The sequence below is a fragment of the Notamacropus eugenii genome, chromosome 1 (assembly GCF_028372415.1).
Source record: "Notamacropus eugenii isolate mMacEug1 chromosome 1, mMacEug1.pri_v2, whole genome shotgun sequence".
Classification (NCBI taxonomy): domain Eukaryota; kingdom Metazoa; phylum Chordata; class Mammalia; order Diprotodontia; family Macropodidae; genus Notamacropus; species Notamacropus eugenii.
The window spans coordinates 624453941-624480733 of record NC_092872.1 but is presented as its reverse complement, the minus strand read 5'-3'; the positions used below and the strand labels follow the sequence as shown (position 1 = coordinate 624480733).

The following is a 26793-nucleotide window of genomic DNA, read 5'->3' as shown; positions in this document are numbered from 1 at the left end:
TTGCATTAATAGGACTACATGTTGGCCTTGGATGGGGAGGGCCCAAGGTCTTCTAGCATTTAGCATTATTTCTTAATCAATGCCATCAGCCAAGAAGAAGTCATATGAAAAGAAGAAGCCAACCAAGAGAAAGAAATAGGATAAATAGTGCCTTTTAAATGTCCCCATAATTTTGGTTCTTCAGTCATAGCCAGTCAAAAAGGCTAGGAAGGGAGCTTCCATCTCTGCAAAAGACTTTGTATGAAAAACAAAACAATCTGGAGTTCATATTGTAAAAAATATGTTAACAAATTTTTCTGTCCTTGCCTCTCCATTAAAATAAGAGACTGCTCTATCAAAAAGAAAGAAGAAAGGAGAGAGAGAGAGAAAGAGAGATTTATAGATTTGAGAATGAAGAAGGAATTATGGAAAAGTCTTTTCCTTCCAAAGAAATGGAAATTTCTTTCCCTTCACCCTGAGTCCCACAATTGTACCTAATTGTACCTAACTAATTGACTTTAAAAATCTTTCTCCCCAGCCCCAGCCCCATTTCGTTTGTCTTTCCCTGTAAGATCCTGGACCAGTGGGGAGAGGGGGATTGAAGTGGAGATCTTCTAGAGGTATTAGGCACAATGGACAGTTCCAAGACTTTCAAGTCTTCATAACCAAGGTACTGCCATTCAATACATTTCCTAAAACACACCCTACATAGGAAGGTAGCATGCACAGCCATCACCATGAGCACCTCCTGGAGGTCAGCAGCAACGCCTGGGTCTTCCAAACTTATGCGTGGAAAATTTTAGATCTTCCAGTAATGCTCTAATTACTGCCCTGTCATATCACAAAGGGAACAGGTTGGCAAACCTAGGTACTGAACTAAATAATTTGTGGCATAATCTAAACATATAATGGTAATTAAGTCTGACAACTTAATATGCTACTGAAATTTAAATGTACAGTTGTAATCTACAATTAAGCAATCTCTTGTAATAGCACCCTGCCAGCCTGTAAGATTTCAGGTAGAGTACTGTGTACTATTCTGTAGCAAAAATATTGACATAAGGAAAATGTAGCCTGGCTATGATCTGACATATATTCAAATTAACTGGTGCTGAACATGGAACAGTGGAATAAAAGCAGTAACTCATTCCCTATCCTTCAGCTGGCATCAGCAGCAGATGCTCAAAGCTGTGATAGGAACAACTATGGGAGCTCCACTCCTCTCTTTCATAAGTACATTTGCCTCAAGGAAGCCAGCAGACCCTTTGTTCTTATGGCTTGGGATACTGAATGGATCTATAAATGGATGAGTCACTCAATCAATCAATCAATGGGCATCAAGTACTAAGTTCCAGGAATAAGAACTCTAGCACCCATCTTAAAGGAGAGCACATCAATAGGAAAAGAAAATAAATGAAGGAGTCAAGAGTTGGAAGAAGGAGACTGTTGAGCCCTTCAGCTGGAGGCTAGATTACAATGAAAAGAGATGTAGGCCATATTAGACACAGCATGGTTTGGAAATAGCTGGGAAGTTCTTGGAAAAACACCCTTCAAGAAGGATTGGGGTACTCTTGAAAATGGCATTCCAGCATTTGACTCTTCCCCCCAGTCAATCACTCAAGTCTTTGAAGGGTCTAAAAAGATAGTAAGTTATCTTCGTTATAAGAGTACTTCTGTCCTATTTTATTTTATTTTTGAGAAAGAAAGAATTAGAATTTCCAGTATTCATTGAAAAAGGCACTTTAAAAAAATTACAACCTTGCTCTAGTAAAGAAGAACTCAGAAGGTAATGTAGTATAGAGAAAGAATGAAAAATGTAGGAGTCTTGAGACTAGAGTCCTAATGATAATTCTGCCCTTAGTTATATGACTATGTGACCTAAGGCATGGAAAAGAAAGTGAGGTTGGTGACCATGCACAGCCCTCCTTCACTCAAATCAAAGTCAACGGCAAGTCATGTCATCATCTTGATGTCATGGTCATCTTCAAGAAAGAAAGACAAACACAACAACCTCAGGCAAGTCACTTTCACTCCTTGGGCATCCATTTTTTGAATAAAGTTTATCCAAACTTTGGTAAAGTTAAAGTTATCTATTTATAATGACCCTTCTAATGTTAATATTCTATGAAACATCAAAAAAAATGAATGACAACCTTTTGGACATGTATGCTATTCAGACAATTTTGACTGTGACACAGATTTGTAATTTTTAATTTCTCTTGTTCTGTATAGTAATCTTTTAAATATTTATCTACTTGAAGATTTTAAACAAAAGTATGCTGTCCCATCAGCCTCAGGGGTTTTTTTTCCCCCAATCCTAACATCAAAGTTATTGGTTGGCCATGTGATATGATTGTGCTTCAGAGCAACCACACGCAAAAAATAATCCCTAATTTCTCTGGGAAAAGGTAGTAATGTCCCATAATTGAAAAAAATGAAAAGGGAATGCTTATTTGAGTTGGAAGGAGAATTTAACAGTCTAGTGCCTCATCATTCTTTATGCTCCTTATATCATATATACCATCACTTCTGGTTGGGACAACCTACCTAACAAGCAGGAGAAAGGAGTTTCCTCTGAGTACTTTCCAACTGTGAAAAAAAGAGAGAAGAAAGATCAGAATTTCTGGGCTCATGTAGGCTTCAAAAGAGATTGGGGTTGTGGTGGTGGTTGTGAGGGTCCTGGGAAAGAAGACAATATTTATAACAGCAAAGGCATTGAAGTTGAAGTGAGAGGACATATGTTCATATTCCAGTTTTGTTTCTCAAAATTTATTTGACTTTAGTCAAACATCTCGACATCTTGAAGCCCATCATTATCCATAAAATAAGGGTGTTGGAATTCATGATCAATAAGGTCCCTTCCTGGTCAAGATATTTTGTTGCCTTCCTTTAGAGCAGGGGTTAAATGTCACTTTTTAAAAAATATATATAGATTTTTGTTAATATCATCGGTTTTTACAACACCTATAGTTTTCCTTTTATTATATTTCCTTGTCCCTGCCAGAAAGACATCCCTTATACCAAAGAATAAAAAAACATTAAGGAAGAAGAGAAAAAATAATAGTCTAGCAAAAGCAGTCAGCACAATGAAACAAGCCTGCCATATGCAACAGTGCACACATATGGACTCCTAATTCCCTCATCCCGGAGCTGGATGAGGCATCTTCTCTTGTCTCTTTTTTGAGACCAAACTAAGTCTTTGTAATATCCAAACATTTTCTGATGATTTTGTTGTTCTTATTGTTCCTTTCATTTGCATTATTAACTCATATATATATATATATATATATACATATATATATACATAAAACATTATGCATATAATAATCACCTCTATAAATATACATCATAAACATTTTCCTAAGCCTGCTTATTTCACTTTGCATCATTTCACATAAACATTTCATTGCTTCTTTGCTTCATCATGTGTGTTATTTATTATTGTAATGTTCCACCATATTCATATAACCATAATTTGTTTAGCCATTCATTCATCAATGGACATCCACTTTGTTTCCAGTTCACTGAACTTCAAATGCTGTTGCTATAAATATTTTGATGTAAGTGAAGTTTTTCTCTTTGTGAATGACCTCTTTGGGGTACATGCTTACCAATGGAATATCTTGGTAAAAGGATTAAGGAAATTTATTGTTGTTCCATTATTCAGGGGCATCTGATTCTACATGGTTCCATGGACCTAGGCACACTAGGCACTTCTATCTTTTACTATCTCCCAGAATCTTTCTAAATTTATGTTCACCATTTCCTTCTCCAGCTCATTCTCTACCATCCACTTTTCCTTTTGTCTTTAATCTTTATTAACATTAGGTCTTTCCTAATGAGTCCTGGATTCTTATTATATGACAAAGCATTTAACTTTCAGCTTCCATATCTGACCTTGCAGTGAATAGCCTGAATTAATCTCTTTAAGTCATGACTGACTTGATGTCTTTGCTCTCCAAGGGATTCTCAAAAGTCTTCTCCAACATCACAATTCAAAAGCAATGATTCTGCAGTGCTCAGTTGTACTTATATTCCAACTCTCACAGCCATATATTACCACTGGAAAAACCATAACTTTGACCAGGGGTAGGGAACCTGCAGCCTTGCATCCACATGTGGCCCATGAGGTCCTCAAGTGTAGATCTTTGACTGAATCTAAACATCGCAAACTTTTGATTGGTTTCAGTCAAGGGGTCACACTTCAGGATCTACAGGACTGCATGTGGCCTTGAGGCTGAAGGTTCCCCACCTCTACCATTAACTATACAGATTATTGTCAGCAAATTGACATCTCTGATTTTTGGTTTGCTGTTCAGATTTTCAATGGTTGTCCTTCCAAGGAGCAAGCATCCTTCAATTTCATGGCTTCAGTCTCTGTTTCTAGTGATGTTGGAACCCAGGAACACAAAATATAACACTGTCTCCATTTCTTCTCTTTCTGTTTGCCAAGAAGTGGTGGGATCAAGATCTTTTTTTCTTTTTTGATGTCAAGCTTCAAGCAAGCTTTACACTCTCCTCTTTGACCCTTGTAAAGAGGCTCTTTAATTCTTCTTTACTTTCTTCCATCAAACTGGTATTGTCTGCATTCTGAGATTGCTGATATTTCTCCCCACAACTTTAATTATGACTTCTGACTCATCTAACCTGGCATTTCTCATGATATACTCTGCATGAAACAAATAAATTAGGGGACAATATACAACCTTTTGTATTCCTTTTTCCAGTCTTAAACCAATCAATTGTTCCATGTTTGGTTCTAACAGTTGCTTCTTGACCTGTGCAGAGGTTCCCCAGGAAATAAATAAGATCATTTGGTGCTCCCTTCTCTTTTGAAGACTTGCCACATTGTGCTGTGATCCATACAGTCAAAGGCTTTAGTTTAATCAGTGAAGCAGAAGGATATGTATTTATGAATCTCCCTTGCTTTCTCCATAATCCAGTGAATGTTGGCAATTTGGTCTCTAGTTCCTCTGCCTCTTTGAAAACCAGCTTACTCTTTTGGTAATTTTCAGTTCACATACTGCTGACACCTAGCTTACAGAATCTTAAGCATAAGTTAGCTGACATGCAAAATGAGTGCAATTGCTTAGGAATTTGAACATTCTTGACATTTCCTTAAGATTGGGATACAAACTGATTTTTTCCAATCCAGTGACCACTGTTGAGTTTTTCAAATTTGCTGTCATATTGAGTACAACACTTTAACTGAATCATCTAGGATTTTAAAGAGCTCAGCTGAAATTCCATCACCTCCACTATTCTTGTTAGCAGCACCTCGTGAGATCCACTTGACTTCATTCTCCAGGATACTTTGTTCTAGATCAGTAATCACACCATCTTGGCTATCAGCAATGTTAACATCTTTCTTGTATAGTTCTTTGGTATACTTTTGCTACCTCTTCTTAATTTCTTCTACTTCTGCTAAGTCTCCACCATTTTGTGTTTTATCCTGCTCATTTTTCCATGAAAAGTTCTCTTGATATCTCTAATTTTTTTTTAAGAGATGTTTTGCTTTTCCCAGTCTATTGTTTTCTTCCATTTCTTTGCATTGCTTATTTAAGAAAACTTTATCTCTCATGGTGATTCTTTCAAGGGATTCTCAAACATCATAATTCAAAAGTGATGATAAAGTGGTGCTCAGCTATTCTTCAATTGATAAATGGTCAATGGATGTGAACAGGATGTTTTCAGAAACAAAGTCATTTGAATAATGCTCTAAATCTCTATTGATTAGAGAAATGCCAGTTAAAACAACTCTGAGATATCATCTTATACTTATAAGATTGGCTAATATAAACCCCCCAAAAAAGGAAAATGATAAGTCCTGGAGGAGAATATATGTATGTGTCAGGAGTGGGAGTGGGATAGGGGGAGGGTATGTATATTAGTGCATTATCCGTGGAGTTGTAAACTAGTCCAACTATTCTGGAGAATGATTTCAAACTATGTACAAAAGGCTTTAAAACTATGCATATCCCTTTAACCCAGCCACCCCACTACTGGATCTATACCACAAAGGATTTTTAAAATTGTGTGTCTTTGTCAGGGGAATGTTTTGTATGTACAAAAAATATCTATAGCAACTCTTTGTGTAGTGAAAAAGAATTAGAAATTAAGGGGATGCCCATCAATTGGGAAATGGCTAAATAAGTTTTGATATATGATTGTAATGGAAAAATATTGTTCTTTAAGAAATGATGAGAAACAGATAGTCTCATCTCTAAAATACATGGAGAACTGATTCAAATTTATAAGAATACAAGTCATTTCCCAATTGATAAATCATCAAAGGATATGAACAGACAGCTTTCAAATGAAGAAATTAAAGCTGTCAATAGTCATATGAAACAATGCTCTAAACCATTATTGAGTAGAGAAATGCAAATTAAAACAACTCTGAGGCACCACATCATACCAATCAGACTAGCTAACGTGACAAAACAGGAAAATGATAAATACTGGAGAAGATGAGGGAAATTGGAATACTAATGCATTGTTGGTGGAGTTGTGAACTGGTCTGACCATTCTGGAGAGCAAAAAAGGGGAAAAGACTCACATGTACAAAAATATTTACAGCAGTTCTTTTAGTGGTAACAAAAAAAAAAATGGAAATTGAGGGGATGCCCATCAATTGGAGAATGGTTAAACAAGTTGTGGTATATGAATGTAATGGAATACTATTGTTCCATAAAAAAATGTTGAATAGGCAAATTTCAGAAAACAAAACTAGACTTATATGAACTGAGGCTGAGTGAAGTGAGCAGAACCAGGAGAGCATTGTACACAGTGACAACAACATTGTGTGATGACATATTTTATTAGACTTGGCTCTTCTCAGCAGTGAAATGACCTAGGACATTTCTAAGGACTCATGATGGAAGATGCTGTCCACATTCAGAGAAAGAACTATGGAGTTTGAATGCAAATCTAAGCATGCTATTTTCTCTTTTTTCTCTTTCTCTTGGTTTTCCTTTTTGTTCTGATTCTTCTTTCATAACATATCTAATGTGGAAATATGTTTATTATGATTGTACATGTGTAGCCTATATCAATATGCATGCTGTCTTGGGGAAGGAAAGCAGGATTTGAAACTCAAAATCTTATAAAAATATATGTTGAAAAATAAAAATTAATTTAAAAAATGATGAGCAGGATGATTTCAGAAAGACAAAAAAAACCCCTGAAAACCTCAAACTGATAGTGATGTGGGCAGAACCAGGAGAATATTGTATGCAATAACATGAATGTTTTAATGATGATCAACTGTGAAAGACTTAGATACTCTGATGAATAAAATGATCCAAGACAATTCAAAAGAACCCATCATGCAAATGCTATCCACCTCTAGATAGAGAATTGATGAACTCTGAAGTGTAGATTGAAACATATGATTTTCATTTTCTTAATATTATTTGCTTTTATATTTTTTGCAAGATGGCTAATATAGAAAGATATTTTTTATGATTTCACATATATAACTGATATATTTCTTGCCTTCTGTATGGATGTGACAGGGAGAGAAAAAATTTGGAGGTCAATTTAAAAAAATGTTAAAACAAAACAAAATTTAAAAAAAAAAACCCTTTACTCTATGCCAGATACTACACTAAACAGTGGAGGGAGGGAGGGAGGAAGAGAGAGAGAGAGAGAGAGAGAGAGAGAGAGAGAGAGAGAGAGAGAGAGAGAGAGAGAGAGAGAGAGAGAGAGGGAGAGAGCGCCCAAGATATAGCCTCCAGATATAGCCTCCAAGCAGGATTCAGGGACGCTGGCTTCTAAACTCTCAAAATTAGAATAAGATACCCCACTCTAGACCCACCCCACTCCTTGAATATTTGGAGGATTTCTAAAGTGAACTGGCATATTTTCTTCATTAGGCTTCATTTTATAGTCCTATTCACCCTCTTCTTTCATTTCGAGACAGAAATAATGAAAATACTTTAGTTTTAATCAGAAAATCAGTAAAAATAAATTATAATCCAATATAGTATCTTTATATAATTGTATCTGTCCCTTGCTTGGTTAGGAATTCTTCTATCCATAGCTAAGGAAGTCATATGATTTGCTTCTCTCTTTATTATTCTTATTTGTTAGTATCATGATCTTCAATATTCAGGTAACATATCTATTTTGAATTTATTGTGGAAGATGATGTAAGATGTTACTCTAACCTTAAATTTTTGAAGCTCTTATTCAGTTTTCCAAATAGTTCTTAACAAATAGGTAGCTTTCCTCTAAGTAATTTTTACAGATTTATGAAACACTGAATTATTGAACTAATTTATTTATGATTTGTCTTTTTTATTATTCTATTGGTGTACTCATCCATGTTTAATGAGTTCCAAATGACTTTGATTATTGCTACCTTTAATACAGAATGACATCTGAAAGTTGTCTCTTCATTTTTATTTTTTTGTAATTTTTCTCTTAATATTCTAGGTCTTTTGTTATTCCAAATGAATTTTGTTTTTATTATATCTAGTCTGTAGAATATCATTTGTTATTTTGATTGATAGAAGACTAAATCTGTAAATTAAGTTTGATTATATCATCATCTTTGTTATATTGGCCCATTCATGAGCGCTGAATATTCATTTCTATTCTAATTATTTTTTTTATGTCTTCAAGAGAGTATTTGTCATTGAATCTTTATTGATATTGATTATGCTTTGGTAGATTAACTCTAAAATATTATATGCATTTTGTAGTTATTTTCAACGGTACTTATATTTACCATGATTAGCTCCTTGGTTTTATTATTATTACAGGGAAATGGGGTTTATTTTCATACATTTATTTTGGAGCCTGCAACTTTCCTGAAGTTATCACAATTAAGTTCCTTGCTAATTTTCCTAAAACTTTCTAATTAAACCATCATGTCATCAAAGAATGGGAATTGTTTTGTTTCTTCTTCACCTATATTTACAACTTTAATTTTTTATCTTTTCCCATTGATAGTATTTACTATTTTTAGAATTTCTATAATTATACAAAATAATTGTGGAGAAAGGGAATGTCTTTGACTCAGTCTATTGGGAAAGCTTCTAATTTTTCTCCATTTCATATAATACCAACTTTTATTTTTAGATAGATGTTTTATTATAATAAAAAAAATCTCTATGCCTATAATTTATAGAGAGTGTTAGGACCTTGTCATCTTTTTTCATGCATTGAGATAATTCTGATGTATTATTTTACTGAATTATGACCTATCATGATGTGTTTAATATTTATGCCTTCTTATATTTATTTGTAATTTCTCTGTTCCCCATTAAATGACCTATATTTGTTAAATTATCATATCTTGCTGTGAAATATTTATGTTCTTTAGTGTCCATATTCAGAAGGTTAAATAAATCGTTTAGCCTTAAATTTTACAATAATATTCCAAATTCAACATTTCCATTTTGATAATTTTTCTGTTAGATTTGTTTATCTCTGAAAGAGGAACATTAAAGTTTCCTGTTATACTTGTATTATCTGTATCTTTTGTAGCTCAGCTGATTATTTATGAATTTGATGCTATGCAATTTCAAGCATAAAAATTTTGTATTGATATTGTTGCATTAATATCTAATGATTTCTTTAAGCATAAGGTGGTTTCCTTGTTTACTTGTTTATAGTGTGAGTTTTTATTTTTGTCTTATCTGATAGCATGACTGCAACTTCTGCCTTTTTAAAAAAATCTACTTGTTGTGCAGGTTATTCATTCATGAGTTGTAAGATTTAGTCCATGGTGTCAGATGCGCTCCTTTAGTGTCATATCTCATGCTTCCTTAAATTCTGCTTTCATCTTTATCTCTACCGCTTTTATACTAAAAAAAAAAAAAAAAAAAAATCTATTTAATGGTCAATCTTTTTAACTCCATAGGTCAAATTTTTTCCATTTAAAAAAAATCTCTAGAGATAGGATAATTTATCTCATCATTTGTGCTTACCTTAGTACAGTAGTTGTATTTATTTATATTTCCTATGCTTCTGTAGTACAGAAGTATTTGCAAGTTCATTGTCCTGCTGACATCTCTTTTGTTTTGTTTCCCTGTTGCACTAACATCTGTCACACCTTCCTTTTGTTTAACATTTATTGTTTGTTTATTTGTTTGTTTTCTTTGGCAATTAGGTTTAGCTTTGTAGAGGAGGTCATTTTGACTTACATCTTGCTTTAAGGCATATATTATTCTGTTCTCTCCTGCTGCTTTTTGGGAAGAAAGACTAATGCATTATTAAAATTCTCTTTTCTTTTCATTAGAAGAAATTGTTAAATTGAACCACCATGTATCTTTCAGTTTGAAGTGTAGGTTTTTGTTTTGTTTTCTAAAGCCAATTTGTGGATTATTTTTACGAGTATTCTGTTTTCTGTATTCCGAAGTTTTGGAAAATTTTCTTGTGTTCTTTACTGCACTGTTGTGTTCAGTTTTTTGTGTGTTTTTGTCATGTTCTTCTGGGAGACCTATGTTCTTTAAATGGTCTCTGTTCTTTTGATTATACATAGAGATAATGTGTTCTTTCACATAGTGGACTTTTGCTTTTTTCTCCAGATTGTCTTCCACTGCAGTATATTTGTGTTCCAAATCTGTTGTTTTTTCTTTCCTTTCTTTAGAGAAACTTGTCACTGTATATTCAAATTTTCTACCTGATAATTATTTCTACTGTGCAAGGTATAGGTTCTGCCATTTTTTTTCCTTCTACATTCTTTTGTGATTTTAGTTTCTCTTTTGAACTATTCTGATATATCTTATTGCTGTCCCATATCCTCTTAGGACTCCACAGGATTCTGTACTTCATTGAATTAGCTCAATTTCCTTTGACTAGTAGTATCTATTTGGAGAATTTTGTAATTTTTTTGCTGTTCTAGTACTCATCCTTTTTGTTGTAGCATCTTTTCTTTTGACTTATCTGCTTGTATTTTAGGATTTAAATTGGATATTCCAGTTGAAATTTATAGTTGCTTTATCTCTTTTTTTTCATTATATTCCCTAGTCATTGATATTATGATTCCTTTCTCTTTGATGATGAGTATAAAACCTGAGAGTGGATTAAAAATCTACCTCAGATTTCTCCCAGGTTGCATTTTCACTGACATCAGTCCCAGTTTTAAGTAACACTTGGGTGGGGTAGCAGGATTGGCCCCCAACTGGATTTCAGTTCCCTTTCCTTCAGGCCTGGCTTTCTTACAATCCCTGCCTTCATTCATTCTATTCTCCTTTCTTGATCTTTCCTTCTCTGGTTGGGCTGAATCAACTTCTGCCTCTTTTTTTTTTTTTTAAAGTAGGTTTGGGGAAGATCAGAGTGGGTATTCTGAGTAGAACAGAGTTTTGGAGTGCCCTAATTTAGAGGCTGCCCCAGGCAGAAGGAAACCCAATTTTTCTCCAATAATACCCTCTTGCTCCCTTGCCTCACATGGAGTGGCAGTCTATGTTTGCTGTTTATTAAAGCAGGTATGGATAGATGGGGTAAAGAGTTTATCAGAGTGTTTGTAGCAGAAGAATAATCCCTGTATGTATCCCAAGTACAAACCTGTGGGTCAGTTCATGTGCTCTGTCCTAGGGTAGAGGTTGGTAGGAGAGGGATGTTGAGTAAGTGCTTCAGGGCAGCGGTGTTAATTTATATGGCATTAAAAACACCATATTTCTTACTTTCTTTTCTTGTGGATTCAACTGCAGTTGCTTTACATCTGGTGCATAATTTCCCTTTGAATGATTTTGGAAATTTAGTAGGGACTGGAGAAAATGTCTGCTCAGTCATCCTAGTTGGTCCTGTGACTTGATATCTCCAGAAGCCACTTATGATGCTTGTCCCACTCACATCCTCTCCCAGAGAGCTAGATGTCATTCTCCAGATTTAGTGGAACAAATTTTTGTTCATTTAACCCTTAAATCCTTAGGCAAAGCGACTGTGAATTAAAAGATTTGAAGGGAAAATGGCTTTGGGAGAGGTTGGGCTGCTATCTGACAAAACAATTACCACCCAGCACTTCCATTCAATAAACTATAATTATAGTTTTGTTATGATGTCAATAAGGAAATCCCCAGATAGCCATTTATTTTTATCCCCTGGAAGTGCCAACTAAATAAATGCACCTTACAAAGAAGGTGAAATAATGTAAGAGAGAGATACAGAGAGAGAGATAAAGACAGAGAAGGAAAAAAGAAGAAAAAATTAAATACAGGGAATATTATGATTTGGGGGCATGTTTAGTAATATTATTAAGGTCCACTGCTGAGGTGCATAGAGCACATTTACATTCTTGTAAGGTTTTTGAGTTATTGTTCTCACATTTACTAGCTTTTCTCTTTTTTCTTCCTGTTTTTACAGAAAGCGGTTCTCAACATAACTCACATTGCACATCTTTTTGTGAAAAATGTAGACGAATTCCCATCATAACTGAACTGAGTAAGTTGTTTTTTGGAGGTGGTATTCACAGGGCTAATGGGAGCCAGGATTTTATTATTATATCACTAAGTCCAGGATTCTATTTGTAATTTACCAATAAAGAGCCAACCTACATAGAAGACAATCATGGTCTCTTTAGATGCTATGACTGTGAAAGGAGGCAGTGGGGCAAAGAAAGCTTTCAGAACTTTGGTGACATTATCTAGGAAAAGTCCATTGTAAATCTGATGTTGAAAGATAAGGTCAACATCTGCATGATATGGGTTTTCCTGCTTCAAGGAAAAAGATGAACTTTTTATCTCTCTGTAGATGGGAACTTTAGAATAGAGCAGAGGCCAGTTGCTGGAAAAAGTGACCATTTATGAAAGGAAGTTTAGGAGTGCTTCAAAGGAGCCTCATTCCCTACAAAAGCCCTTCTGACTTAAATTTGCCAGTACCTGAAATTCTGCTACTCAAGATTCATTCCTTTGGATGTTGGTCTATTCTTGTTGAGGTACTTTTAGTAAAATTCAATACTTCTGAGAATAGTAACAATGTTTCTTGAATGCATTCTATGACAGAAATCCTAAGTAATCTGAAGACATTGGGAGTTTAATGGGTGTTGGGACGGAATTTGAAGATGAGGTAATATTAGTGGAGAGAAAAGGAAAGGAGAGAAAAAGAAGAGGAATGTGGGAATTTGGAAAACAAACCATTGTTTCACAGTTTTACCCAGGATCAGACACAGGAATAAAATTTGAATCAAACCCATAACCCTAACCCATGGGATAAAAAAGTGTTTTAAAATGCCATTTGCTGGTATAATAGTAAGAAAATATATATATATATATATATATATATATATATATATATATATATATATATTATATATGTAGGTATATGTATACATATATATATCTATATATAATTCTTTGTAAACTTTAAAGTGCCATATAAATGTTAGTTATTATTGTTATTATTAAAATCTTTCATGGGTAGGGCTTTGAAGCCATTCTGGGTAGAACTAGAAATTAATCAGAAGGACTTAACCTGTGATTCTATAATACCAACCCCAAGTTCATCGGAATCATGATGGCATTCACTGTAAGTCTGGGCTATTCTAATCCTATGTAGAGTTCAGAAGCTTGTTATCTGTTAGTATTCATTCTCCTCACATAAACCCCCTGAATCACAGAAGCTCTTTCTTGCTGTTCACTGCTGGGGTTCTTAATTTTTTCCTTTACTTTTATCTCCATTTGTGTCATGGACCTATTCCTCAGGTGGATATGAACTAAAGAGGCTAATTGAGAGCACATTGTAAGATGGACCGATTGAGAGATCAAAACAGGAGAGAATTCTTTCATGACTCAGTTTTCAGAGGGGGCTAAAATGCCTAGTGCAAATGAGAGAACTTGTGACAGCAGGCCATACTTGTCAAGTTACTCTAACTTGAAAGAGCCATCTCTCCCAGTTGCTTTATAATTGGTCCAGTGCTGGAAACATAGACTATTGGTTTCTAAGCCTGATTTTAGGCATAAGTGTATGGATTGAAGTGTGATTCATAACCAAACAGCCAAGGACATTAAGGATGCTAGACTGAAACCTTGGTGCTTCGTAGTCCAGAAACATTAATGTACAAGAAAGTTTGTGGGTTGCATGTAGGTTTATAAACATTCACATGTCTATTTATGTGTATATAATGAATAAAATATATGTGTGTTTACATGCAAAAACATATGTGAGTGTTGTTAGTCATTTCAGTCATGTCTGCCTTTTTTGTGACCTCCTTTGGGATTTTCTTGGCAGAGATACTGGAGTGGTTTGCCATTTTCTTTTCCAACTCATTTTATAGATAAGGAACTGAGGCAAACAAGGTTAAGTGACTTACCTAGGATCACATAACTAGTCAGTGTCTGAGTTCAGATATGAACTCAGGAATGAGTCTTCCTGACTCCAAATCCAACACACTATCACTGCATCACCAAACTGCCGCTACACATGCACACATGTATACATACATATTTTTACAAACCAAAGAGATTAAAGAATGTAGACTGCATTTAGAAGGATGAAATAGACACTGGTGCTCATGAGTCAGCTCTTCTATTCCTAATCTTAGTCTGCTGCCCTGTTCTTTTTGTCTACTTGTCTTGCAGAAAATTCTTCCAACATTCATTTTATTGAGCCACTCAGTGGAATATATCCTGGCTTCCCTGGAAAAAGCCTGCCCCTTAGTACTTCCTTCTCTACAGGTTCTGTCTTTTCAGATAGATGTTTGGATTCCCTGTTGGCTACGGTAAGTGTGACATTGAAGGTTGCATCCCTAATTCAGAAACCTCTTAGAGCCTGGGAGTTATGTGATCAGGGAATTAGGAAGCAATCATGAATGTAAACATCTGCACACCACTGATAAGGTTACCAAAGTATATCCATATACATTGACCCTTTAGATCCTTATATCAACCCTATGGGGTTGGGACAGGGAAGTTAAATCTATCACATAGATGAGGAAACAGAAGTACATGAAAGCCTAGTGGTTTGTCATAAAACCATATACCATAGAATTATTCTTAAATGTTATGTTGAAGGCTATAGAGAGAAAAATATATAACAGTCATGGAGTTAGGATTCAATGTTGCATAATCGATCTGATCTTGAAATCATGAAGACTTGATATTAGGCCCCTTTTATCGATTGGCTGTGTGATCAAGGGCTAGTCATTTAACTTCTCATTGGGTTGGTCTGACAACTTTCTAAGTTTTTAAGTTGCAAAGAAACTGCTGATCTTCATTGGCAAAGTAAGTTCTTTGAAAATAGCTCCTTAAATTGATGAAACCACTAGTCCTATTCAAAAAACTATAGAGTAAAGAAAAATGTTAAAGAAAAGTTATAGTCATAGCATCAAAGAAATTAGAACTAGAAAAAGACCTTAGAAATCATAGGATCGGGGGATTGGATACTAGGAAGGCACTTGGAGATTATCTAATACAGCATATTCATTATAAAGCTGGGAATGACTAAAGCCCAAGATGGTAACAAGAGAGGTGACCAGATTTGAAAAATCTAAGTCCAAACTCTTCATTCTTCAAGTGAGGAAACTAAGATCCAGGGTTGAAATGTGATTTGTTGTAGATTATGTAGGTCAGAAATAGTAGATTCAGCATTGGATCAGATCTTTTCATAACAAATCAATTGTCCTTTCCTCTACAAGGACTTGACAAAAGTCACACAGCTAATAGATGGCAGAACCCAGAAGAGGATTCATGTCTCCTACTTCAAAACTTCAAGTTCCTTTTGATTAGACCATGCCACTAGTGGATTCTAACTCTCAAATACCTGTTAATGACAAAACACCACACAGTTCAATGCAACACAGTCTCACTGTCACTGCTCCCTTTCTCTCTTTACCTTATAAAAGCTCCTTGAAACACATTTATCAAATTCTTTTCAATAGCTTATTGATTTGTTGATGGTCAGACCTTGCAATAACAAAACTTAGTACATGGTAGACATGATGCTGTAAAGGAAAAGCCAATGGATTTAGCTTCAAAAGAACAGGGTTCAATATTGGAATGGCTATTTCCTACCTGAATGATCTTGAATCATTCACACGCCATCCCTGGACCTTGATTGCCTCACTTGAAGAATGAGGAGTTTGAATTAGATTGTCTTTAAATTCCCTTTTAGTTCTAAATGATATAAACCAATGCACTACTTTAAGGGTAATTGTTTATTGTTGTTAAGTCATTCCAGTCATGTCCAACTCTTCATGACCCCATTTAGGGTTTTCTTGGCAAAGATACTGTTTGCTGCTTCTTTCTCCAGCTCATTTTACAGATGTGGAAACAGAGGAAAATAGGGCTAAATGACTTGCCAGATACCTAATAAGTGTCTGAGGCCAGATTCTACCTCATAGACATGGATCTTCCTGATTCAAAGCCCACTGCTCTATCCACTGTGCTATCTAGCTGCCCTGTTGAGGGCAAAAACATGCCTTAAATGCAAGTATCCCTCATTCACCTGGCTCCAATAGCTATTATTCTGATGCACAGAATATTTGCTTTTCACCATATTCCTCTAGTAATCACTCAACCCAAGGATAATAAGACTATGGTATAATCTGTTAAAAGCCAGGTTTGCAAAAAAACACATATATATCTTTTAGTGGAGGAACTGAACCTACTTTCTATAGAATTGGCTTCCATCCAAGATTTTCTACTGTGACAATGAATGCCACCTTATGGAGCCTACATGCACACTTCACTCAAGGCATGGTACCATAAACAGAGCTGGTATCAAAGAATTGAATTACAGGCTAAACTTGATGCTTCCAGGAAATACTCATGTAAAGGGAGATAAGAAGTGAAACTTGCATCTAAACTATTTATTTTTCTTCCTCAGAAATAGCCAATAACAAATAAACCCCCAAGAAAAAGCCTTCTTTGGTTGGTCAGTTGTGGCATTGCTTCTGTTGCATACTGTCATCCTATTCCCACCCCCATCCACTATTAGGTGTCAGTAGGATTTGAGCTTGAGAGAAGTGTGTTAGATTTAGATATCTTATACTCTAGGAGCATCATCCACCATGGTGAGATCTCAGTAATAAAACATTGCTTCTGAGATGGTTTGGAATGAAATGTGCCATAAATCTTCTGACAGGATAAGCAACCAGACTTAGCTAAAGTTTTGTCTTAGCCAAAGAACTTGGCAAGTAAAGAAGAGAGTAAAGTCTAGTTACTTTCCTAGGAGGGGGGCACTGTTAGGGAAAATGTCATTTTGTCAGTTCTCTGGTAATGAATGACTAGTTTTGTCAGAAAGATAGATACTTGAGATGCAGCATGACTTGCCTCTGGTGGGTAACATTGCTGCTGGGTTTAAGATCCCAGTTCTCTGGAGAAATGCTCATATGGCATCAATGTGTTTCTGCAGCTAAGGAGCCTTAGACAAATATTGGCTGATCCACTCATGCAGGGGAGCAAGGAGCTACTTGGAATCTACCAGAAGAAAAAAATGGGCTGAAAGAGTAAGAGGAGAAAGAGAAAAAAAGGGAGGATAAAAAGGAGGAGGCCAAGAAGGAAAGGGGGGGAGGAAGATAATAAGAAAAAATAGAAGTAAGATATAAGGGGAAGAGCAGGAAGGATAAAACAAGGAAATCTAAGAAAGGAATGAGGAATAAAAAGATGAATGAATGAATGAATGAGCATTTCTTAAGGTTACTGTGCCAGGTATTGTCCCAGGTATTGTTAAGATCAGGAAGATGGGGAAATGAAGGGGAAGCAAAGAGGAAATGGAGTAAATGAGGAAAGTACTTAGTATTAAACTGATATAGTTGAACTATGGATAAAAATTTTGAAGATAAAACCTCTCCTTATTTTTCACCCCTCCCCCTGGAAACTAAACCAGTTTCAGGAGTCATACAGCATCCCTAAGGGAATAGATGCCCTTCCCTGCCTCCAAAGACAGTAAGGATAGTATGTAAAAAGAAATTAGCATTAGTGATAAAGAAACAGAACATTAATCATTTGGAAAGTGTCACTTGCAAAGTATACACACATCAGTAAACCACCTTGGCAGATGGGTTAAACCAGGTTGAGGATAATCAACACATCTCAGACCTTTTGTTGAGTTAAGAGGAAGTCTACTACAAGCATGTGAAGATTTCCCCTGGCTGAATTAGTGAATGAGAACAATTTGTTCCACATGAAAGGGGCTAAAAGTAGGTACTGTGGAGAGTTTAGAGTTTGGACAGACATCAAAGGCACCAAAGTCATCCACCACATCCTGGGTCATCACTGGTCACCCTGACTTTTGTCTTGCTATTGGACTTTAATGACTCTGGAAGAGAGAGTAAGACTGATGACTTTGTGCAGCTCTGCCCTCTCTTAAATCTTATTCATGAGTAAGTCAAGACATCACCTGTGATGTCATTGGTCCTCTTAGAAATTGAAGAACAAACAGCAATGCTCTTCCTCCTCAGCTCTGCCTACTTTCTTCCCTGGCTTCCATAAAGTCCCAAATAAAATCCTATCTTTTACAAGAAGTGTTTCCAATCTCTCTTAATTCTGGTGCCTTCCTCTCTCCTTCTCCCTCTCTCTCTCCTTCTCCTTCTCCCTCTCTTGCTTCTGCTTCTACTCCCTCTCCTTCTCCTCCACTCCAAAGGAAGGCAAATTTTCATGGCCAGAAGTTGCTCAGTTAGCTAGATTAGCTAGATTTCTTTCTTTTCTTTTCTTCCTTCCTTCCATCCTTCCTCCCAATTCACTCTAAAGCCCATAGATTGTACTACAATAGGTCCCTGCCCAAGCTCCACTTAATGGCTGTATTTTCTGCCCTGCTGGGTTAGAGCGAATGTCAGTGGTAACTGTTTCTCTTTCAAACAGCAAAGCTGAGGGTCTTCACCTCCCAGCTTGATATTTATTTTCCTTTTTTCTAATTAAAGTGGTCATCCCTTGACTCACTTCTTAACAAGGTCTATTAATGGAATGGGCATTACCTCACTCTAAGTGAATACCTGAAAAGGCCTTAGCCTAAAGGGGCCAGGGTCTCCCAATGCATAGTGGGCCATTTCCAGTCATCCTGATGAATATCTATCTGGTCACTGGATCCAGTTAGCTCAGGAGGAGAAAGTGAGGCTGGTGACCTTGCACAGCCCTCCCTCACTCAAAACAAAGTCAAGTGCAAGTCATATCATCATTTCTCTGATGGCATGGTCTTCTTCAAAATTGAAGGACGAACACAACAACAACCACAACAGCTTATTTTTTATAAATTTATTTGCATGTGGTCTCACCCACTAGATTATAAGCTCCTCTAGGTCAGGAGCTGGGCCTTTTTTTTTTTTTTTTTTTGCATCTTTTGGTATGCTTATCACAATGCCTGGCACATAGTAGGTACTTAATAAATGCTTATTAATTAATTTATTGCTTTAAGTTTTGCAAAGCCCTTTACAAATATCTCATTTTATCTTCACAAGAACTCTGGGAGGCAGATGTTATTACAATGCCCATTTGATAGATGAGAAAACTGAGGGAGACAGAGGTTAAATGACTTGTCTATGATCATATAACTAGCAAATATTTGAGGACAGATTTGAACACAGATCTTCCTAACTCTAAGTCCAATATTCTATTCAAAAGAATTCAAATACTCTTGAATGCTGGAAACTTGATGATGAGGAATTAAAGAAAACTGAAAAGGATCCCCTCAGTTCCTTGGCAAAGTATCATGCCAAAAGCAAATGCCATTTGTATTGACATCCTATAGGGTGACTACCAGCTTCCCAAGCTGATCTCACCATCAAACCTCGTGTCACCTTTAAAGTCACAGAACAGTTGAATTTTTGAAGTGGAAGGGATTTTCATACCTAAAAATTAATCTGCAATGTAATATATTTGACAAGTAGTCATCCAATCTCCACTTCAAGACCTGCAATTGACCTGGAGGAGGGGCTGACCCTTTTCTTTAAAGGCATACTATGAAATGTTTAGATCTCTATAATTGTTAGGAATTAATCAACAAGAATATAAGTATCTACCATGCACCAGGTATTATTCTTGGTGATACAGACAAAACACAATGAAGGAAGATATCTTTACATGAAAAGCTAACCCCTTTCTAATGGGGGAGACAAGGACAGATATAAATATATACAGAATTAATATAAGTAAATACAGAGGAAGACAATGTAATTTGAAAAAGTTGAGGGGTTCAGGAAAGACTTCATGCCAAAGATGGCATATATCTTGAAGGAAGAGAGGGGTTCTTTGAGGCAAATGTGAAGAGGGACTATATTCCAGGCATGGGGGATAGTCAGCACAAAGGCAAGGAGGCAAGAGATAGAGGGTTATGGGGGAGGAACTGAAAGAAGGTTAGCTTGACTTGACTGAGAGAGGAGTAATGGGAAAGATAAGCTGGGCCAGGGTTTTAAAGGACTTTAAAAACTAAATGGAAGAGTTTATATTTTGAATCTAGATGAAATAAGGAGTCACTAAAATTCATTGAATAAATATGGTCAGATCTTTGTTTCAGTAAATTACTTTGTCATCCATGTGGAAGAAGGACTAAACTAAAAAGAAATATATGGCAGGGAAATGAATTGGGAAATTGTTTCAATAACAGTGAATAAGTAATGAACTAAAGTGGTGGTTATGTGAATATAGAAAATGGATCAAATCCAAGAAATGTTGGGGGGTAGGAACAGCAAGGTTGAGCAATTGTTTGGATATATAGGGTGAAAACTAGGAGTTGAAGATACCTCCAAGGTTACAAATCTGGTTGAGTTTAGGGGAAACGACAGCTAGCATTTATAGAGTGGTTTAAGGTACGGAAAGTGCTTTAATGTGTTGTCTCATTTGATCCTCCGGACAATTCTGTAAGGAAGGTGCTATTATTACTATTCCTATTTTACAGATGAGAAAACTTGAGGCTTATTAAGTAAGGCAGGTTAAGTGACTTGCCTAGGGTGACACAGCTAGTGTCTGAGGTTGTATTTAAATGCAGAACTTCTGGATTCCAAGTCCAACACTTTCTCCACTGCTGCCACTTAGCTATATCAACATAATAAAAAAGGAGATAAGGAGTACCTTTTCCCATTTGAGACTGAGAAGTCTCTAAGACCTCCTATGTGAAATTTCCAGAAGGTATTTGTAGATGTGAGATAAGCTCAGGGAAGAGGTTGGGGCTAGATGTATAGATGTGGGAGTCATTAGCATAGACATAATAACTAAACCTGTGGAAACTGAGGAGGTCACCAAGAAAAAGAGCATAGAGAGAGAGAGATGAACTGAAGGCCTAGGATGGAATGCCCACAATTAGGGAATGTGAATTGGCTGAAAAGCCAGCAAAAGAAACTAAGGGGTGGTTAGACAGACAGAAAGAAAATCAATGATGGTAGATCAAGCCTTATTCTCCCACTTTGGCAACTTCCAACTATTGTTTCTGTTTTTGCCTTAGTGACCGTTAGATTAATTGGCCATTGATTCTTCCCCATTAGGTCACAAACTCCTAAAGGGCAGGAACTGTATTTTGCCTCTTTTTGTATCTTCAGATTATGCACAATGCCTGGCAAATTGGAAGCACCTAATAAATCTTTATTGAATTGAATGAATGAAATGGCTAAAAAAACCAAATCTAATCCCTCTTTCCTATGAAAGCCCCTTGAACATAGCCATCATAGCCTACTTTTCATTCCTAGACTTCTCTTCTCCAGTGTAAACATCTTCAGTTCCTTCAAACATTCCTCTCATTTTTTTCCAAATAAAATAGTACAATGACAAGCTCAGATGCCCAGAGAACTCTGTTGGTAACATCCTGTCAAGTGTACATTTACTGTGGAGACTGATCATTCAATCAGGCCTGAATCCATCTAATTGCATTAGTATCTAGTTCACATCTCTCCCTCTTCTCCATAAGAATATTATGGGATATTTTATCAACTGTTTTACCAAAATCTAAGTAAAATATGGGGCAACTAGGTGGTGCAGTGGATAGAGCACTGGACATGGAATCACTTAACCCCTATTTGCCTCAGTTCCTCAATTGTAAAATGGGGACACCTGAGAAGGAAATGGCAAACCACTCCAGTATCTTTGCCAAGAAAACCCCATGACCAAATCTAAGGGGTCATGAAGAGTCTGACATGACAAAACAACTGAACAGTAAAAGTAAGATCTGTAACATCTCCCATAAATACCAGTTTAGTAATTATGTCAAAAAAGGAAAAATAAGATTAATCTGACAAAACTTATTCTGGATGAAACCTGGCAGGCCTTTTGTTATCATCTCTCTTTGCCAGATATTCACTATCCATCTCCTTCCTGATTGTTCCAGAATTTTCCCAGGAATAGAAGTTAAGATAACTGATCTATAGTCTGAAGGTTCTATTATCTTCCTTTTTATTTTTAAATCAAGATAATATTTGTCCTTCTCTTGTCCTTGAGTACCTTTCCTGTTCACCATAATCTTTCAGATCTCACAGGTATTCACTCAGCAATCACATCTTCCAGCCCTTCTCATATGTCTGAGGAGATAGCCCATCTGGGCCATGTGACTTCTGCTAATACAAGGCTGCCAGGTTCACTCTTACTACCTACTGACTTATCTTGGGAATCTGCCTCCTGTTGGGTTTTTTGTTGTTGTTGCTGTTTTTGTTTGTGACTTCTACCACAAAGATCATTGTCCTTGGCAAAAACAAACAAAAAAGAACCGAGCCATAATGTGCTCTCGCTCTCTCTCTCTCTCTCTCTCTCCCTCCCTCTCTCTCTCTCTCTCTCTCTCTCTCTCTCTCTCTCTCTCTCCCTCTCTTTCAGATATAAGACAATAATCAGTTATCATCTTTCCATCCACCCAAACAGAAGTCTAAATAGTTCTTGGAGACTCTTTTTTCCCTCAATATAACATTAAAATAGACATATTTTTGGTGCCCCTAACTTTCCTTGCCAACACCAGCTTATTCTAAGTTATCACATTTGTGACAATATTTTCCCAAGACTATGAGATTATCTTCTATCCATCTTCTATTTCCTATCCTTGTTTCCATCTTTAGTACATCTTTTAAAAATCTAATTTGGTTGGCGAGATTCCTATGCATACACATCAGTCTTTTCAGACAACTACCATCTTTTCTTTTTTTTCCACATCAGAATTGTTTCTGTTTATGTCTTCAGAATTTCATTCTTGAGAGTTTCCCAGTCTACCTCCTGGGAAGATTTCCTGCTAACATCTCAGAACATAGGATCCTATCTGTCCTTCATTCAAAGTCTCTGAAATTTAGATTCTCTCCTTAGTCCTAACATGCATGCTAAAGTATGCCTGATTTCCTCTATTTTTCCTATCACAAAATACAATAGAAAGTTTTCAGTTTCTCTCAGGTTCACCATATTTTCACACCAGGATCCATTCTCTCCCTGTTAGTGGGAATCAGAATCAGAATGGAATTTCCCTTTGTATATTCCTCCATCCTTTTAAGAGACAGAATTTTCATTGAGTCAAAGAGCTGTTAGTAATTCTGACTAAAAAGAAAGTTACCAATCACAACTATGTCATGTCTCTGTGTTGGGCTAATGATCTGTTTCCTGGAATTCCTCATTCTACTTCATTCTATAGTTCTCTAGTATACATATGACAATATCACTTCTCTTTTTCCATTAGCACATCACCTATGTGCTATGTTTTCACTATGTTTTCTTCTTCTAGTTCTTAGATTTTCTCACATTAGTATACTTTCTTAATATGCAATGTTAGGTGATTTTACCTTTATATATGTTTTATCTTTTAAATAAGGTATACTCACCCAGAGTCATATTCTAAAAATAGGCTTTAATCCCATCAAATCAAATTTTCTATTTTTCAGTCATTGCCCTTAATGGGTTAGCTATGAGGAAAATGTAGCCCATACCACTGTGGTCTTCAAAGTTTTGCCCAAGACTTTATAATTTCTGGCAACACTTCCAGGGTTCCTTAAGTTAGTACCATTTATGGCCTCAGAAATTATCAGGATCATGTAGTAACCATGTGTATTCATACTTCTTAGGGGGGTTTCTCTACTATGTCTTGGATATAGTTCCCAGGTTGAGAACAGACCACTCTATTGATGTTATCAGAATGAGAAATAGCTGCCCCAGTACCCTTGAGCTTGGAGTACAAGCTCCAAATACATCCTCCTCAGAGGATGCTGAACTCTCTCCTTCAAGAAGAGACATAGACATTTGAAGATACAAATGCATAGTTCTTTTACTTACGTTTCTCCTTTGTGAGATTTTCTTCCACCCTGGAACTTCCTCACAAAGTCATGTCAGTCAATAAACATTTATTAAGCATCCTACTATGTGTAAAGCACTGGAGATACAAAGAAAGATAAAGAGATAGTCCCAGTTTTCAAGGAGTTCTCAATGTAACTGTAGAGACAAATGTAAATAGTATAGTGCAAATAAGCTGTAAACAGAGTAAACTGGAAAATGATAACCAAGGTACTGGCATTAAGGGGCATTAGGAAAGGCTTTCTGTGGAAGGTGGAATTTAATCTGGGAATTGAAAGAAGCCAGGGAAGCCAGAAGACAGAGATGAGGAGAGAGAACATTCCAAGCATGAGGGAAAGCCCGTGAAAATACTGGGATTTGAGAGGTGGAGTTAATTAGGGAAAAATAAAACAAGATTGCCTTGAAGCAATGAGGGCCCAGTTAAGGCTACGTAACTTACATTTCTAGTATACTCAGCACACAGCTTTGTGATTTTCTCCAGCTTTGTTCAGAAGCACTTGTATAGGACCATAAGAAGCAGATGGTACGAATGATCCAAGGCTGTGTCTTTGGCAAGGTGAGATAGTCAGTAGGTTAAATGAGCAAAAAACTCAAGCTAAGAGGAAAGTATAGAGTTCAACTGGTTTCCAAGGGTCAAGCTGGAGTATAAGGTTGAAAGCCTGAGAAAGAACTAATGACTCAAGGCAGTAAGGAAGGAGTTCACAGTATGGAAGACAAAAAATGGTTTGGAGCTGCAAGGCAGAGGGAGAGGGGGAGTGAAAAGAGATTGTGATCAGAGTTTCAGAGAGAATTTCAGAGTTAATAATCATGGAAGTGGTGAATTTGTGGGTAGTGGCAATATCAAAGGTATGCCCATCAATCCTGTATGTGGCTGAGGAGGAGTAGAGGAATGCATCATGTGAAATGATTAAGGGACTCGAGGCCACATGTGGTCCTCTAGGTCTTCAAGTGCAACCTTTTGACCAAGTCCAAGTTTTACAGAACCAACCCTTTTACTGAGGGTATTTGTTTTGTGAACTTTAGATTCAGTCAAAGGGTTGTACTTGAGGACCTAGAGAGCCACATGTGGCCTTGAAGTTACAGGAGGGTGTTTCAGAGAATATCAGTATGTATATTGTTATCTCTAGTATGAGAGCAGGATTTGTGGAGAGGAGAAAACCTGTAAGCCAGACACTGAAGTTATTGAAGAAAGAAGCGAAATGTCCTGGAAGTTGGTAGACAATATCTACCATAACTTTGATTAGGTGATAGATATGGTTGAGTGAACCACAAGGAAAGATTACTAAGTAAGAATGATAGAGGGGAAAACTGAAAATGCAATGGAGAACAAGGAATATTGTCCTCCACCTTGACTAGTGAAAGAAGATATGGGTACAGCCAGTGATAAAAGGGGAGGCCAGGGAGAACATGTCATTAGGAGGGATCCAGTTTTCAGAACCCAAAGATAAAAGGAATGTAAAACGTAAAAACTTAAGTTCTTATCTCTTAGAAAAAATATTCCTCCCAATTTGATTCCTGGTTGATGTGGAAATAGTGGATTTTAAGTACAAGTATTTTAGTGGAAATCAGCAGATCCAGAGCCAAGGGAATTGGGTTCAAATCCTGACTTATTTTACTATCTGTGAGATTTTAGATGTGTCATTTATTCTCCTTGGGCCTGATCATCTGTAAAATTAGAATTTGAAACTAGTTGATTCTTAAAGCCCCATCTCACCTCACTATCTCTCACTACCCTAATTTCATCACATCCAATCTATGGACATAGACTGTCAATTTCACCTTTGCAATATCCTTCAAAGGCATCTGATTCTCTACGGTGACACAGTCACCACTCAAGTGCAAGCCCTCATAATTTCACACCTAGATTATTGCAGTAGCCTACTGGTAAGTCTGCCTGTCTCAAGTCTCTCCCTACTTTAATTCATCCCCCATTCAGCTGCTACAGTGATTTTCCTAAAGTGAAGGTTCAGTCATGCCATTACCCTATTCAAGAGTTTATAGTCCAGTGAGGTACCATTCCTTCAATTCAAATCCCTCTGGCTCTCATTGATTGACCAACAACAGGTCCCAGGCCAAATCGCACTTGATCATTCTTTGGGCCCTCCTAATTGTCTCAGAGTGAATGTAAATAGAAATTGTTTCTGCTTTGGCCAGAAATTCTGAGGGTCTTCCCCTCCCAGAATGAAATTTTTGACTAGGTAAAAGAAGCAATTCTCTGTATCATTTCTTACCTAGCCTTAATCACTGATTGGGCATTGCCTCAGTCAAATTAAGACTTTAGCTTAAAAGGGCCACTCTCTCCCACTGCATCTGGGGTTATATCCAGTCATCCTGATTTATATCTTGCCACTGGACCCAGATGACATCAGAGGAGAAAGTGAGGCTGGTGATTTTGCATAGACCTCCCTCACTTAAATGCATGTCATGGCATGACCTTCCTGATGCCATGGTCCTTTTCAAGAATGAAGGACAAAAAGAAAAACAACTACCCTATTCAGTAAACAACAGTGGCTCCCTATTTGGGATCTTCTGTTTGACATTCAAATCCCTTCTTGACCAAGTCCCCATCCCTCCCCCTTTCCAATCTTCTGAAACATTATGACCTCCCCATAACCCAAGTATTCTTTGATTCAAGGACACTAGCCTCCTCGGTGTTCCACCAACATGACATCCCACCTTCTGGATCTCA

The 26793-nt window shown here is 36.6% G+C and overlaps 1 protein-coding gene across 2 annotated transcripts in view; it reads left to right on the top strand.

Annotated features, from left to right (window-relative positions):
- Positions 1 to 26793, top strand: part of KCNU1 (potassium calcium-activated channel subfamily U member 1) — a 290355-nt gene that overhangs the window by 254372 nt on the left and 9190 nt on the right. For both annotated transcript variants that reach the window (XM_072635213.1, XM_072635212.1), the window contains 2 exons: positions 12295 to 12372; positions 14508 to 14647. In XM_072635213.1, the coding sequence (XP_072491314.1) occupies positions 12295 to 12372; positions 14508 to 14647 (218 nt within the window). The remainder of the gene's footprint in view (positions 1 to 12294; positions 12373 to 14507; positions 14648 to 26793) is intronic.